At 40.0% G+C, this 17013-nt stretch overlaps 1 protein-coding gene across 1 annotated transcript in view; it reads left to right on the forward strand.

The window, feature by feature from the left end:
• CTNNAL1 (catenin alpha like 1) overlaps positions 1–17013 on the forward strand; it is a 59767-nt gene that overhangs the window by 15215 nt on the left and 27539 nt on the right. Inside the window, exons 2-4 of the mRNA XM_061994992.1 lie at positions 4438–4627; positions 11377–11564; positions 15648–15767. Coding sequence (XP_061850976.1) covers positions 4438–4627; positions 11377–11564; positions 15648–15767 — 498 coding nt within the window. The remainder of the gene's footprint in view (positions 1–4437; positions 4628–11376; positions 11565–15647; positions 15768–17013) is intronic.

The following is a 17013-nucleotide window of genomic DNA, read 5'->3' on the forward strand; positions in this document are numbered from 1 at the left end:
GTTTGAAGGAACATACTAGTGAAATTCCTCTCCTTGCTTAGTTAAGGTCTCGTTCGTTAGATTTGTAACCCTGATGTTAATTACAAGTTTGATTAAGTCTCAAAGAGAATCTGAAACCTCTGCTTTTTCATAGCTTATTTGAAATGGAGGATGTGCCTAAGCATCTGCTTGTCACCTTTAAGACTTCATGAAGGAGAGAGAAAGATATTTCTCTGAATTAGACATTTTCCTTGTTTGCAGAGCAATGTTTTTTACAGGTGGCAGGTTATGAGAAGCACATCTGTATCTGAAGAACTTTCCTCATTCCTTTGATGTTATTGAGCACTTTAGATTTGGTATATGTCTGATTCATGTTTCTAGAACCAAAGACATCCCTTATTCCTTTAGCTGATGTATATTTCATATCTTCCTATTTCTCTTTCTTTTATCATGACTTATGTAGTTCTCTTTCAGAGTGGTTACTTACTTACTATAAAACGCTTGAAATATATGAAGCTGTTTATGTTTCAGACTTGTTGACCAACTTTTATTTTAGTTCTTTCACAATGTTTTTTTCAGCTAGCAGTCCATACAGTTTTTACTGTCTCTGGGGGGAAAAAAAAAAAAAAAAATGATGGAGCTCAACAAACTTCCCTTCATTCTGATGTTAAAATAGTTATTGTAGTGGCCCTGAGTCAGCCAGTCTGGAAGATATTGTATTACCCAGCTAAGAGTTCATTATTGGCAAAGCCTTAGCTGCTGTGTATAACTGTAGTCTTCCAATACAAGTTTAATCTGCATGTATAAACTACTCCAGTGGGTGTCTAGATCATAGAATCACAGAATGGTTTGGATTGGAAGGGTCTTTTGAAGACCATCTTGTCCAACCCGCCTGCCAAGGGCAGGAACATCTTTCAAGAGATTCGGTTGCTCAGCCCCATGCACCCCAGCCTTGAACACTTTAGGGATGAGGCATCCACACCTCCCTGGGCAACCTGTCCAGTGTCTCACCACCCTCATAAAAAACTAGCTTCCTACTTGTGTCCAAAATAAATTTATCCTCTTTTAGTTCAAAACCACTGTCACCTGTGCCATCTTTACAGTCACTGATAAAAAGTCTTCGTCTTTTTTTGTAATCCCTTTTTAAATGTTGAAGGGCCACAGTCAGGTCTTTTTAGTGCCTTCTCTTCTCCAGGCTGAACAAGCTCAACTCTCTCAGCCTGTCCTATTAGGAGAGGTGTTCCATCTGTCTGACTGTGTCTGTGTTGTTCCTCCAGACTTGCTCCAGCAGGTCCATGTCTGTCAGGTACTGGGGACTCCAGAGCTGGACATGGTACTGCAGGTGAGGTCTCAACAGAGTGCAGTGCAGGGAAAGAATCGCCTTCCTCAACCTACTGGCAGTGCCTCTTTGGATGCAGCCCAGGACACTGTTGACATTCTGGGCTACAAGCATGCATTTCCAGCTCACATCCAATTTTTCATGCACCATTACCCCCAAGTCCTCCTACTCAGGGCTGTGCTCAATCCTTTCATCCCCTGGTATGCATTGATGCTGGGGATTGTCCCAGACCAGGTGCAGGACATTTAATTTGTCCTTGCTGAACTTCATGAGGTTGAGATGGCACTAGTGATGGACCTACTAAAGCAGTGGCTGATTCTTGCTTCAACTTATGACTAAACTAGCTCCTGACATTCCAAACCAGCCCCAGCAAGGTGTTAAAAAACACAACAGTTTGGGGTTTTTTTTGCCCCAGAAATACAGCACATTGGTAACTGAAAGGTTAGTCTTAGGCATTGATCAAATTATGAAGTGGAATAGTTCCTACACTGCTTCCTGCTCTGTCCTTGGGTCTGTGACCATTACAAGTACAGCTTCTATGCTCTTCTACCATAGGCTTGGCTGGTAGGAGAATGTGTGACTGAAGGATGATTTATGTTTTTTTGAGGAACAGACAAACACATCTGTGATAAAGCTGATACAGCTGAGATGTTCACTTAAATAATTGTAGTGGGTTTGCATAGGAAAGTTTTGGTAACAGCACGTGGGTTGCAGAGATGGCTTCTGTGAGGAGCTGCTAGAAGCTTCCCCTATAGCCCGTAGAGCTGATGCCAGATAGCTCCAAGATGGACCCTCTGCTGGCCAAGGCCAAGCCAATTAGTGATGCTGGTAGTGTTTCTATGATCAACATTTGGGAAGCAGAAGAAAGTTACTGTGCTAGAGCAGAGGTTCCCCTGCAGCCTGTGGTGGAGCCCATGGTGAGACAGGACCTGCCCCTGCAGCCATGGAGGCCATGGGGGAGTACGGATCCACATGCAGCCTGGAGAGAACCCCATACCAGAAGTTCTCAAGTAGGTAGATGCTTGAAGGAAACTGTGACTCTGTGGAGAGCTTGTGTTGGAGCAGGCTTCTGGCAGGACCAGTGGACAGAGAGGAGCCCATGCTATAGCAGGACTTGTAACCCTGTGGGACCCACGCTGGAGCTCTCTGCTCCCGAAGGACTGCACCCCATGGAAAAGACTCACAGTGGAGTAGTTTGTGAAGAACTGTAGCCCAGGGAAAGGACCTATATTGGAGAAGTTGGAGGACTATCTCCCAGTGAGAGACACCACCCTAGGGGTAGAGGAAGAGTGTGAGAAGTCCTCCCTGGAGAGGAAGGAGTGGCAGAAACAATGTATGATGAGCTGACTGTAACTTTCATTCCCCATCCCCCTTGTGCCACTGCAAGGGGAAGAGGTAGACCCCCGGGAAGAAAGGAGGGATGGGAGGAAGGTATCTCAAGATTTGGTTTTTATTTCTTTTGGTAATAAATGAAACTAATGTCTCCCAAGTTGAGTCTGTCTTGCCCCTGACAGCACCTGCTGAGTCATCTCCCTGTCTTTATCTGGATTTGTAAGCCTTTTGTTATATTTTCTCTCCCATGTCTAGTGGCTTTCGTGGGCACCTGACATCCAGCCAGGGTCAATCCACCACAGTAATTCATGCAATTCTAAGATTCTTGCAGCAGATATCTTTATCTGGAGATGTGGCTTGCAGTGCGGTTCTGTGGGCATTTTAAATCATGCTGCTGCTGAAAGGAGTACTTCTGCCCATCTTTCTGGCCAGTCTGCACCATTTCCCTTTTTGTCACCAAAAGTGAACTGGACTAGGCAACTGGTTATGAGAAAAACTAAAATAACAAAGTTCACCTTCTCCACACCTCAGGTTTAACCTACATCAAGTAAAGTCATGGCAAAGTGAGAGAGAGGCAAGGACAGGCAGGACTATCTGTGTTGGCAACAATGATGGCTTCTATGCTGTTTTAGGGTGTTTGAAACTAGAAAGTCCAACTTCATCCTGCATCTCACTGTTTGTAATGCAGTTTGTAATGACTTAATTCTGAGTGGCAGGATTTCACACTGCTCACATGTTTATATAATCCCTTAGTTGAGAAGCTACTTCTGCAATCATGCCTCTTTCTTTGGGTGGGGGGGATCTGTTTCTTTGTTTCGATGTGTTTGGTGTTTTGGACAAAACTTCAGTATGGTGCAGCCAACCTCTGGCCAGTGTGATCCAAGGAGGATCTGTGGTGTGATGTAGTGCCAGGCCCAAAAGCCAGTACAGGATATGGAGTTTGGAAGAATGTCCTCACAAGTTGTTTTATGGATAACTTGCATTTAAATGTCAACCTTATAAATTCTAGAAAACTCACATAAGTGAGAATCACAGAATCTGAAGGGTTGGAAGGGACCTTGAAAGATCATCCAGTCCAACCCTTTTGCCAGAGCAGGACTACCTAGAGTAGGTCACATAGGAATTAATCTAGGAGGATTTTTAATGTCTCCAGGGAAAGAGACTCCACAGTGGATGTTTTAAAGGGGGAAGGCTCAAATACTTCATATTATTTCTGAAAGGTAAATGGTTGTTGTTCTTGTGTAAAACTGAGCTACTGCTCATTCTTTCTTAAAGCCTGGCTTAATCAATTGGATAAAATGTCACTTATAAAGGCTTATTTCAGTAAAAAGAGCGAAAGCTACCAAACCCTAGTGCAGGAGTGTGTTCAGTTACCTGACAATACAAAAAGTTTGTAAAATTCCCAATGCTGGCAAACCCAAATTGATGTTGATATCATCTTACTGTTGGACTCTTCAGCTTCTACTGTGTCTGTCACATGAAAACCTGTTGAGAGACCAAGGGCAGGTTATTTTAATACTGCAAATAGGAGTGGAGAAAAAAATTCTCTCTGTTCATTTGAGATGTGAGATAAGCTGAGTTTACAGCAGATGAGCAAACTTTTAATTATTATACACCAGATTTTTTTCATTCTCTGAAGTGAAATGATACCTCATGGCTCAACACTATATTTTGAGTAGAATGTTGTAAAAAACTCTTCCTGAGTTCTGTTCAAAACTTGCCTTTAATACCAAAATTAAAATATCTTCTTGCATACAGTTCTAAAAATTAACTCTTCTTGTTCCCAGATAACTACCCTTATTAATCATAAGGATAAACCAAAGCGTTCAGACAAGACTCTGCAAGCAATTCAGCGAGTGGGCCAAGCAGTTAACCTGGCAGTTGGAAGATTTGTTACAGTAGGCGAAGCTATAGCCAATGAAAATCATGAATTGAAAGAGGAAATGAGTATTGCTTGCATCGAGGCAAGGAGAGCAGGTATGTAGTTGCTTATGAAACTGCATATGTCACTTTTGGCATGCTGTTCTTAGTGTCAGGGATAATGTAAGAACTTTGTTTAATTGCTTAACCCTCCTGGTTTATTCAAGGTCTGGTCTGTTACCTGATTTTCTCACTTAAATTACAGTCATCTTGTGAACAGGGAATGGAATTGTGTATTGGCTTTTATAGAATCTTTTGCCACAAAGAATTACCTGACTGCTCTTTGTTTTATGATTTTACTACAAGGAGTACAGTATTGAGAATACAACTTCAGAGTTTATTGCTCTTAAGCCAAAACAGTGGAATATTGAAAGTTATTTGAGTGTTATGCTATTGAGGTCACTGCATTCTAAGTCTGAATGAAGGTCAGTGTCAACCTATATTTCGTCAGGACTCGGTAAGGTGACTCACATCAGTCATCTGATGACTTCCCCCAGTAGACTGAAAATCATATCACACTTGCCTTTTTACTGGATTCAACTTCTGTGCAAACTTGCTCTGTGTATGGATTGAATGTGAAGTATGGATGATTGAGTTGCCTACTGTCATCCTCCTCTCTATAGAAGCCTCTATCTAGACAAATAGCGGGTTACATTCTCTGATGCTGTAAGAGAGTCAGTGTCATGCTAGAAACTACTTCCTGAGATTTTAAGTGCTATTTCTTACACAATGTTTCAGCAGCTCTTAATAAATGCATATTCTTACATCTGTGGAACAGCCTTCAAGAAGGTGATATCTAGAAAAATGTTTCTTTTGTTGTTGGTGGTGATTTTTTGTGTTTTCTTTCTAGTACCTTCAGATCATGGGAAATTCTGCTTGAAGGTTTTTTGTGTTTAAGCAAATTGAAATACAGACTTTCTTCTTACTGTGACTTCAGGGAGACAATCTTCGAAATGTGGTGGCAAATAATTCACCCTCCAACGCTCATGTCTTGGTGACTGCAGAAAGGAGTAGTATTCTCCTCCTTACTGTGCTTAAAATTGATCTGTTAAGATAAACAGTCAACTTGTGGGTGGATGTTTGCTTTCTATCTTTTAAATAACTTTAGGAGCCTGAGAAACTTGCCCTTTGTTGTTCTAACTGCTATGTATGTTTCCAAATCACTGTGCTGGCCTCAAGCTTTGGAGGATTCAGTTTGTACTATTTTTGTAAGTAAAAAAAAACCCAAAAAACACCAACTTAGGAATTGGACAGGATACCTGCAATAAATCCTCTACAAATCCCATAATAATGAGTTGCACTGTTTAGAAACATGCTGCTGTTGAATGATTGATCTTGTGATTTGAAGGAGTGTTCAGACTCAAAATTCATAGTCGCTTCAGTAAACTTGGCTGCAAACTGAAATGTCCTAGTTTGAAAACATTCCATTTGTTATGTGAAGCATGTGTTTTCTCTTCAGAGATCCAAGTTAGTGCTGACAAAACAAAATTGCCAAAGTTCATGTCCATAATCTCAGCTGCTTAGAAGAGCAGTGCAGTCTGGATCTCTGTTTCTTGACTTGCCAGTTATGCTGTGGTCAAGTGCTTTTTCTCCCTATAAGCATATCCAGGAGGAGCTCAATCTAAAAGCAGTCTGCAGTATTTTCTCCCACCAAATGATCATGATGGAAAAAGTGTTTTTTCTTGTTGTGTAGTAACAGACCTCAGTCTAGAGAAGCAAAGATTATAGACTATTTACTTTTTCGTCAAGCCTCACATTTACCTTGGTATGGGTCAGTTATTCTCTCTAAGCTACCCATTTGAGATCTATCTTGAAATTCAGTATATCAAACAAGTTTGCTGCTGTTTTTTTGTTTGATTTTTTTTATTTTTTATTGTGTGTCACTGTTGTCTCTGTTCTCTGTTAAATGTTGGACAAGGTAAGACAGTCCTTTGTGCAGATAAATTCTTATCCACAACTGTCCCCTGAATTCAGTCTCTTAACGCAGTTGCTCAAGTGCTATTTTGAAAAACTTTAGTGTTGTCAAGCAAGCCAATAAAACCTCCTGGCCAATTAGAGCCAAGAATATTGGCTTATATAAAAGAACCTGATTTTCTGATGGTATGGGCAGCAGAAAGCCTTTGCTGTTTAGGACAGAAGATGTTGCAGAGCTGTTCATACTTCTTTTTTAGCCAATAAATTAAATTGTGCCTCAAAAATGAAAGAGACACTTTGTTAGAAGTAGATTTCGACATTAAAGGATTTAGAACATCAAGTGTCTCAGTTGCTAAGAAAAGTAGGGAGTCTTTAAATCAACTGCATACGCTGCAGAGTGTTTGAAGGATGACAAGTGTTGTATTTGTCTCTTGCGAAGGGTATAATCAATGATTTGAAGTGTTTCAGATTTATTACAAGGAAATAGTCATAACAAACCTTGGCATTTGATTGACTCAAAAAGAGAATCCTAAAACACTGCAATGGGTCATGTAGCAGATTTTGCCTAACACTATTCTTTCACCATGTCAATATTTACAGTGACAGTATAGTAGTGGAATGTAACTCAAAGAAGCAAATTTTTAGATGCCCATCTGTGTTGTTTTTTTTCATTTTACTTTATTTTCTCTAAAATTAGATAGATTGATTAATTTAAAAGAGAAAACTCATGTCTATGATTCTTTGTCAAGAATGAGTTAATGTCATAACATTTGCAGTGTTCTCTGCCAGTTGACTACATAGCCCTGAAGAAAAGACATAGGGTAAAATAGAAGCGGTAAATGGGGCTCTTCTATTTTTGCCTTGTCTTTTAGGACAGAAGAGGGGTAAAACCCAACAATTTTAAATGGATAAATAGAATCACAGAATAACTTCGATTTGAACGGACATTGAACTCCAGGACTGAAGACTGCAATTTGCTTGTGTACCTCTTAGAGCATTTGAACACCCTTAGAGTTTTCTTATGTCTTGTTGGTTGCTGCTTGGCCTGTCACCGTACATGTCTGGGAGAAATCTGTCTTGTCTTCTCCATACCTGGTGGTTGGATAGATGGATGCAGACTGCAGTAAACTGCCATTGGCTTTCTTAAGCTGAAACAAACCAGCTTCCTTCAACCTCTCCTCTTATGCCACATGCTCCACTATGTCAGTGTACTGGGGAAGCCCAGAGCTGACACAGTGCTCAAGATGCTGTCTGTCATGTGGTGAACAGGAGGGAAGAATCATGTTTGCAACCTGTTTGGTTATACTTCTGCTAACAACCCAGTGTGCAGCTGGCCATCATTGCTGACTCCTGTTCAGCTCTGTCTGCCAGGACCCCCATGTTTTTCCTCACAAGGATTTTCTGTAGGCAGCTGATCTATACTGTTGCATGGTGTCAGCCTAACTCGGATGCAGGACTTGGACTTCACAAACTTTATGTTAGATCCTTACAGTGACACCAAAGTGCTCCTTTGCAATCTCAGATGTGGCCCATAGACCTGCGTATACCTAGTTGGCTTAGGTAGTCCCTAGCTCAGTCTTTTTACCTTAACAGGTCTTGATCCTTATAGCTTACTCTCAGGACACCTTTCCTGTTCCTGGCAGAGAAGGAAGCCTTTGTTCTTTTGTCAGAAGTTTTAAGTTCCTAGGGCTGTATGGAGCTTTTGCAGCCCTTTCTATGTTCTCCCATCACTCTTTGTATGATTATATGCTTCACCTCTGACATAATTTATCTTCAAGAAGGTGAATCCGACAGCAGAAGAAATGTTGTGCAGTCTTCCTTGGTTACAAAAAGCACTTTACATGTACTTTAATTGTTCTCAGTGTGTTTTTACAGCATTTTTTTTGCTGTCATGTGTATTTTGAGGTTAAAAGAAGATATTGGGGTTAATCTGCTAACAAAGTTGAACAGTTACAAATAGGAGTTGGCAAGAACTGAAATGAATTCCACTGCAGAAGGCAATGACCAATCTGTTTTGCTGTTCAAAAAAATCACAGAATGGTAGAGTTTGGAAGGGACCTCCAGAGATCATCTAGTCTACCCCCATGCTAAAGCAACTTCACCTCAGTCAGGTCACAGAGTAACATGTCCAGGTGGGTTTTGAAAACTTCCAGAGGAGGAGATTTTACAACCCCCCTGGGCAGCCTGTGCCAGGGCTCCGTCATATTGAAAGAAGTTTATCCTCAGGTTCAAGTGGAACTTCTCTGTTCCAGCTTGTGCCCATTACCCTTGTCCTGGCACTGGGTGTTACAGAAAAAAGACTCACCCCATCCTTCTGGAACTCGCTCTTTAGGTAAGTGTAGATAAGGTCTGCCTTCTCCAGGCTAAACAGCCCCAGGTCTTGCAGTCTTTCCTCATGAGAGATGCTCTGGTCTCCTGATCATCTTTGTATCCCTAGACTCTCTCCAGATGTTCCCAGTCTCTCTTGAGCTGAGGAGCCCAGAACTGGACACAAGACTCCAGATGAGGCCTCACCAGGGCAGAGTAGAGGGGGAGCACAACCTCCCCTGACCTGCTGGCCACACTCTTCTTGATGCATCCCAGGATGCCATTGACCTCTTTGTTTAATGTATTATCAACTCAGACTCCCAGGTCTCTCTCTGCTGAGCTGCTCTCCAGCAGGTCAATCCCCAGCCTGTACTGGTGGGTGGGGTTGTACCTCCTCAGATTCAGGACTCTGCACTTGTCCTTGTTGAATCTCATGAGGTTCCTCTCTGCCCAACTCTCAAGCCGGTTGAGATCCCGCTGAATTGGCAGCACAGCCTTCTGGGGAATCAGCCAGTCCTCCCAGTTTGGTGTCATCAGGGAACTTGCTGAGGGTCCAGGTCATTGATGAAGATGTTGAACAAGACTGGCCTCAGAACTGACCACTGTGGAACTCCATTGGCCACAGGCCTCCAACTTGACTTGGTTTTGTTGATCCCCACTCTCTGGGCTCTGTCATTCAGCCATTCCTCAATCCACCTCACTGTCCACTCATCCAAGCCATGCTTCCAGAGCTTTTTTATGAGGATATTATGGGAGACAGTGTCAAATGCCTTGCTGAAGTCAGAGTAGATGGCATCCGCTGCTCTCCCCTCATCTAGCCAGCCAGCTATACTCTCATAGAAGGCTACCAGGTTGGTCAAGAAGGGTTTCCCCTTGGTTGAGTCCATGTTGTCTCCCTCTGATAACAATCTTTCCCTTCATGTGTTTTGAGATGACATCCAGGATGAGTTGTTCCATCACCTTCCCAGGGATGGGGATGAGGCTGATCAACCTGTAGTTTCCCAGGTCTTCCTTCTCACCCTTTTTGAAGACTGAAGTGACACTGGCCTTCCTCCAGTCCTCAGGCACCTCACCTGTACTCTCTGATCATTCAGAAATGATGGTTAAATGGTCTTGCCTCCTGTCAGACTTGTCCTACAGGTTCATTGTTAGTGCATCTGACTATTTGGGTAATAGCTGTCCTTTTATAATTCTTCTCAGTTCTATTCATTTTCAGGCCCTTCAGCTGTGGAACTCACCATCTCAGAGTGTAATCTGTTTATCATAATTTGATACTTATATTAGATAGACCCTTTGGTTATTTGTAATATGGATTTTGGGACCTGGTCTGGTCCTTGCAAAAGTACTGGAACTTCCATACTGTAGGGCAAAACCTATTAAGGCAATTTAGGAGCTTTAAGGCATTACAGTTGCCAGAGGAGGGAAATCTATGCATAAATACTATGAAGCTCTGTGGTCTGAAGGACTGTCAGGCCTTTCCTTGTTCCATAGTGTTTATGTGTGCTTTTTCTGGAGTAGTAATCCACTCTCAGTTTCTTCATATGGGAGCTTTGGCTTTATCAGCCTTTTGGATTATCTCCTCTGCTTAGGTGAATTACCTTAGTTGAGATTTTGAAGTTATGTCACAGCAGACTGGTTCATATGTCTTAGATTTTATCTTTAAGAGTGATCTACAGGTTAGTTGAGGGTTGTTCATCTTATCTTACTTGCTAACAAAGAGCACGTCTCAGCTTGCACAGAAGGACTTTTCCGTCTCCTAGCAGTTGTCCTGTGGTTGTGGAATAGGAAACTGCTGTATGTTTTTCCTCTATTGCACTGTTATCTAGGGTACTCCAGAAGATTTAATTGGATAGGGGCCTGTGATTTTTCTCAGACAAGTGGCTATATTGGACTCTAGATTTTTTAATGGCATAAAAAAATCAAGTGATCAAATACTCCAATTTAACTATTATCATATTAAATGCTAGTTGAACAAAAAGGTGCTTATGAATTGAAAATCCGTGCTTCTTTGCTGTTTTTCTCTCTTGTCTCTGACACGTTTGGTGGCCCTCCTTTGAAAACAAAGTGTGCAGTAGTTGTTACAATGCTGCAGTCCTACAAGTTAAAAAGTTACTGTTTGAAATCTCTTTATTCTTCATGCCTGAAGACTTCTACAGGAGTACAAAATCCATAAATTGCAGGAATACTAACTAAGATTTGGAAATGTGCTTCATCCTGCTCCTTGGTGGGTTGATGCTGCAAGTGTTGACACTGATTTGACTTCTATTAAAACTGGAAAAACACCTCCCAGGAATGTTTTCTCCCTCCACGCTGCCCAGCTCTACTCTCACCACCTCAAATATCAACAGACTTCTGTAAGAAAATTGGTATATGCTGCAGATGGAAGAGTAAGACAGTACTGAATAATAGTCCAAATTTAACTGTGAAGAGAGTGCCATCAACAGTCAGGAGAAGGAAATGAATTGAAATAAAAAAGTTGTAGGTAGCTCTGGTAGACCTTGAAGGTAAAAGTTGAGAATGCTTAACGGCCCAGTATCTTTTTCATAAGCTTGTAATGTTAATTATTTATTTTTTTTCCCATCTAGGTGAAACAATCGCACAACTTACGGATGTGGCAAGCTTAGACCATCCAGAATCTGACAGCCATATAACAATCTTTACAGACAAAACTGGTGTAGTAAAAGCTGCAAGGTTGTTGCTTTCTTCTGTCACAAAGGTGCTGGTGTTAGCAGACAGAATTGTTATTAAGCAAATTATAACTTCCAGGAACAAGGTATTTGTAGCATCTTTTTTTGTTTTACTTAACTAATACCTGCAGTCAATGCAAAAGAGTGGTGGTAAATGAAGTGGTATTTTCATTGTATCTCTGGGAGAAGTGTGAAATAAAGAGATAAAAATGAATGTCCTGCATGTACTCACCTACCAGATATCTGAGAGGGGATGGCTGTAAGTCAGAATAAAAAAAAGAATTTTATATGACCTGTGCTGCTCTATTGACTTAGTGTGCAGGAGAAGACACTGTGTTACTGCTATTAAACTTGCAAGGTAGAAAGTGTGTCTGTCAGTAAAAATGCCAATAAAAACTTCAAGTTGCTAAGTTTGTACTGTCAGGATCAAGGCAAGGAGAGCATTATGAAGGGATCTAAGGCAGAAAACTATGAGGAATGCTGATAAAAGTCTAGTAAAGTGAAGTTTACAGAATAGAAGATTTTGTGCAGTTTGACTTGAAACTTAGCTTGAAACTACTTGAGGTGATTTAAATAATGTATTAAGGCCCATTTTACCTCAAGTGTAGTCTATTTCATATACTGGTCTGTCTTGCCTGTAGGACATTCTTTCTTCTCCTTCCCTGATGTGTTAAAACAAAATTAGAAAATCCTCATCTTTGAAAAATGAGAGCCTGATAGGGCCTGGGTTTTTCCATTAATTTTCAATTTGTAATCCAGAGCACTGCCTCTTTTCTCTTTTAACTCCACACGGTACATCTCTTCCTTTGTCCCAATTTGCTTTCCAGACATGCTGATGTCTATTTTGCAGCTTCTAGTTCCAAGACACTTATGTAAGTCCAGGACTCAAAAACTACAGTAATACCTGCTTCAGCCTAGTTTTAGACCTAGCAGCACTGATTTGCTCTGTTAGTGCTCTACTCTTCTCCCTGTGGTTGGTGAAGGTGACAGCAGTTTCAATATTAATTTCCTGAAGTGTTTTTGCAACTTTGATCTTCTGTTGCACTAGAGACCAGAATGGTGCATTTAATATCTTTTGCTGCCTTTTGTGAACTTTTCTTCTGCCATTGTCTGCAGCCATGCAGTGGTCCGAATTAATCCATCTTTCCAAAAGTAGCTGCTGTTAGCACAGATTTAAGCTACAGATCAAGTGTTCAAGTGCTTGTGTCATGAAAAGGTAAGGATGAATGTATCCCTTCAGCAGCAGGGCATGGTTTACAATGTACAGGGCATGGTTTACAGTGTACATAGATTAAACTATAGTAATATATACAGTGATATGAATATAGTAAGCATAGGTGCAAGATTTAATTTTGAGGATATTTAACATGAAGTCTCATATTCCTGTGTAAGTGTGTCTGTGAATGCCATAGATTTTGCAGTCTTTCAGGCTTTACTGAATTTGCCTTTCCACACATAGTCTACATATGTTTGGGGGTTTCTGTTTATGGTACCTGGAGAGCAGTTCACTTTTCTAGGGCCAAATTAAATAAATGATGGTGTCTTCTAGGCATACTCTGATATTTATAGTGTACACTTCTGAAAAGTGTGTCAAGTACTGGTAGGATGGATAGCAAAACAGTTCTTCCTGTAAGAAACACCGGGGTAGCGAGATGCTGTGGGCAGAGACTTAAGAGGTGTGTACAAATACATGGAGACAGTGTAGTATAATACGATGTACAGGATGGAAAGCTGGGATCGGGATCATCAGTACTGCCAACTGGAGCAGATGCTGGCTTCTTGGCATGGGTTACTGTTCCTGAAGATCTTAGCTGCATTTTCATTTTAGAGACTGAATGCCCAATGTTAAAACTTGTAATGCCAGTTTTCTTGCTGCCTCTTTAAGTGCCCTCATTTTCATTGTCGTCATCATCTTCCTCTTATGAATCAAAAGTATTTAAGTCAGTCAAGGGCAAAGGATAGAAAAACAGTATGGTGGTTGGACTTACAATCTCATAGACTGATAAAGTGATTGACATCTTCTGGAATGGTGATCTGCTTCAGAACCCAGTCTCTGGTTGATGATTCCAGTGATCCTGTTCCTGCTTTTGCATCCTCTGCATCATACATACTGTCCCTGTGATTTTAGATTGTGCGCATTTCTTAAGTCCCTGTCCACAACTTTCCTACCTTATTAAATTTGTTTCACTGTCCATCACACTTAGTTACGGCATCAGTAAGCTTAAGGTCTTGCTCCACTTACTGTCATCAGTTGGATTAGGAGCACTAGAGCAATGAATAGGGAAGTGACAGATAATGAGGATGTTGCTGCACTATGCAGATTGGATCAAAATATGGATGTGCCCTGAAGTGATGTCAGCCTACAACCGCCATCTGAAAGGAGACATTCATAGTGCAGCAGTAGCTGTGTAATGCTAAGTTCTAATTTAGATATTAATAGGAACTTTTAAAGCCTTTTTTGGATAAATATTTTAAACTTTGTGGTTTAAAATGTACATTTTAATTACTATGTGCTTCAACATCACTGTTATTTTGCATTTTAACAACTTCTTGGATAAGCTTTAGACAAATTTAGAGCTGTCTATGTGGTTGCTCTCTGCATGTAGTTTCTCAGAGTGTCAGCTCTGCCTAGAATCTTTGCCTGGAATGTCTAGAATTGTTAGCTGTAATGGAAATGTGTGTGCTTTCACTGAAACTTTTGGTTGACAAGAGATTTATCATGACAGAAGTACTTGCTCTAGGATATCCATATCAGAGTTGGTTGCAAGCAAGACCATACTTAATAAGTACTATACTTAAACTAAGAATGACTGAGCATAGGTACTATTATTTTTTAAATCCATTCTTAGAAGATGAATTTGAACCGTAACTTGTATGTTTTCTCCTTTCTCCACTTTCACTTTTCTACATCCTCACTTTCCCAGTCACATGGTTCTCTGCTTCTTCCACTCTCATACTGATATTTTCACATCTTCATCTTTGTGCGGCTTCCTTCCAAGTCCTTTATACCCCAATCTTACTCATACATGAACACCCGAATCAGAAAAGTTTCTGTTTCTGCAGCCTTTGTGGAGCTGGATACATAACATAAGATACTCAGACAGATACTACAGGCTAATGTTGCATGATAAAGCACTCAGTTCCCCAGTATTCACAGGATTTACATAGATCATGAGTTTGAGCCACTGCTCTGTTACAAAAGAAGGGTGCTTCTAGTAGGATTTGCCTGGGTTGTAGGGAATGGATAGTTTGTCGTAATCAGGTACATAGACTCATTTTTTTGTTTTAGTTGCAGGAGGGAGATACTTTTGGCACAGGAAAGGAGAAGTAACTTGAAGTTTCTCCCTTTCAAGTACACTTTGTTAAATTTTCGTGTGGTAACCTATCTCCAGTCTGAAACACAATAAAGAACTCTGACCCTCTTCCCTTCTGAAGACATTTGAAAGATGACTTTGGGATTACCAACTATACCTCTAACCTGAAAAACTCTAATATTAATCTCTGTTATAAGTTGTATTGTAGTGACTTCAGCAGGGTAGCCTCAGTAATTTATAAGCTATATGATAATTTTTTCTGAATGTTTTAAAAATATGCTGATTTTCCATGCTTTTGTGTATTGTTAAGTAAGAGTTTGATACAACTTTTATATAAAGCTAATGAAAATCTTCAGAATTAGAGTAAGTTTTTAGGGAAAATAAAAACTGTGTATTAACTCATTTCTAACTCTTGTTTTCTCTTGTGGAATGCTGTTGCTTTTTTTTTTTTTGTGCACAGCCATTAAAACACCTGACTGAGCAACAATGGTTTTAGACTTTGAAAGTTATGCATCTGAAATTCAACTTTATAACTGACCATTACAACGCAGGGATATAATCTGTATATTCATTTCAAGTACTTATTTTTTTAGCTTAATGACAGTGGTATTTTTCATATAGCTGGAAACTGAATCCTGTAATAGTGGGAAAAGTGAGGGAAAGGTATTTTGAGGATTGGCAACAAAGGACTTCACAGCTCGAAATCAAGTCTATTAGTGCTTAAATAGTGACAAAATATATACTTGTTAAACAACACAGTTTAGAAGTGTCTGCAAATAATAATATTCCTATTTTAGTAATATTTTTTTCTATTTAATGTCTTCATAGTCTATAGTATCTTCCCTTATCTTGCAGGTTCTTGCAACAATGGAACAACTAGAAAAAGTCAGTAGTTTCCAGGAGTTTGTACAAATATTCAGCCAGTTTGGAAATGAAATGGTAGAGTTTGCCCATTTAACTGGAGATCGGCAAAATGTAAGTACTAATAAAAAGCCATGAGAGATATTGTAAGGTATTTTGATCCGATTCACTAGAAGATTTGAATTCTTCTTGACTAATGAACTATTCCAAAACAAAACAGTTGCTGATGTCTTATCTCTGAAACCTAACTTCTCCTTGCTCCACCCAAAGGACATATTTTGATTTTAAAGCTCAGGCTGAGGTTTACCGTGGTTTTGATTCATCTGCATATCCTCTAGAAGCTTGGGTGCATGCATGCTATTTTAGATGTCCTGTAGCTGAAATCACTGTCTCTTGGTTCTTGACTTTTCTGGCTTATTACTCTGGTAGAGAATTTCTCTGCTGTACCTTGACAGAAAGGGAGATTTGAAAGCAGAGTAATTATTTTGGAGAGCATTGAACATGAAGTCTTTAGATACTGGTAAATCATTTGTTTGGAGAGATTTGTTTGTTTGTTTGGATTTATTGTTTGATTTTTTTTTTTTTAAAATTAATATGGAATATTTTCCTAGGTTTACATCCAAAGCTTCTTATGCTGGGATGATGGTTTTTTACTTCTTGCATGCAGCTACTCTTTGAAAGCCTTTCATTCATGCAGGAAGATTTCTGCCGTTTCCATGTAAATAGCAGGTTTGCTGAGGCTTAAGACTTCTGCTGTAAGCTCTAGTTGCTTTCCCTTGGCAATCAAATTCTACATTCAGAAACGAACCAGGGTCTGACATAGGTGTACAGGTATCTATGTAATATTCAACAAAATTCAGGATTCAATTTTTATAAACAATGGCCAGCCTCATGCATCTTCTGTTGCTTTTGGCCTGTTCCAAGCCTACTAAGTACATGCCCAGTACCAAAGAATCAGTTTTGGAAGAGCTACATTTAATTAAAGGAAGTATGGAAATGTACTCTTTTTATTTTTCCCTGCTATATTCATAGCAGTTCTTTCTTGGAAAGAGAAAAGCATAACTAAAATTATTTTCAACTGTTTTTTGTTTTCATTGTTAACTGATCTTTGACTCTCCTTTCCTTGCCTACTTGACTCTTCTGGAAAGATTATTTCATTACTGCTTTTGAAATTGTGTCAGTACTTTCTCGGTATACTCACTTTACAGTGTCCAGGCTATTGTGTGACATTGTTACTTTCATTGGGAGGAAACACCCCTAAAAGTATTTTTTTTCTTAGTAATGAGTATGCCAGAAGCTCACAAGTGTGGTCAGTTTTATAAAAATGTAATGACAGAATTTCAGAAGTTAGCTGTTCAGG

The sequence above is a fragment of the Colius striatus genome, chromosome 4, assembly GCF_028858725.1.
Source record: "Colius striatus isolate bColStr4 chromosome 4, bColStr4.1.hap1, whole genome shotgun sequence".
In the NCBI taxonomy this organism is placed as follows: Eukaryota; Metazoa; Chordata; class Aves; order Coliiformes; family Coliidae; genus Colius; species Colius striatus.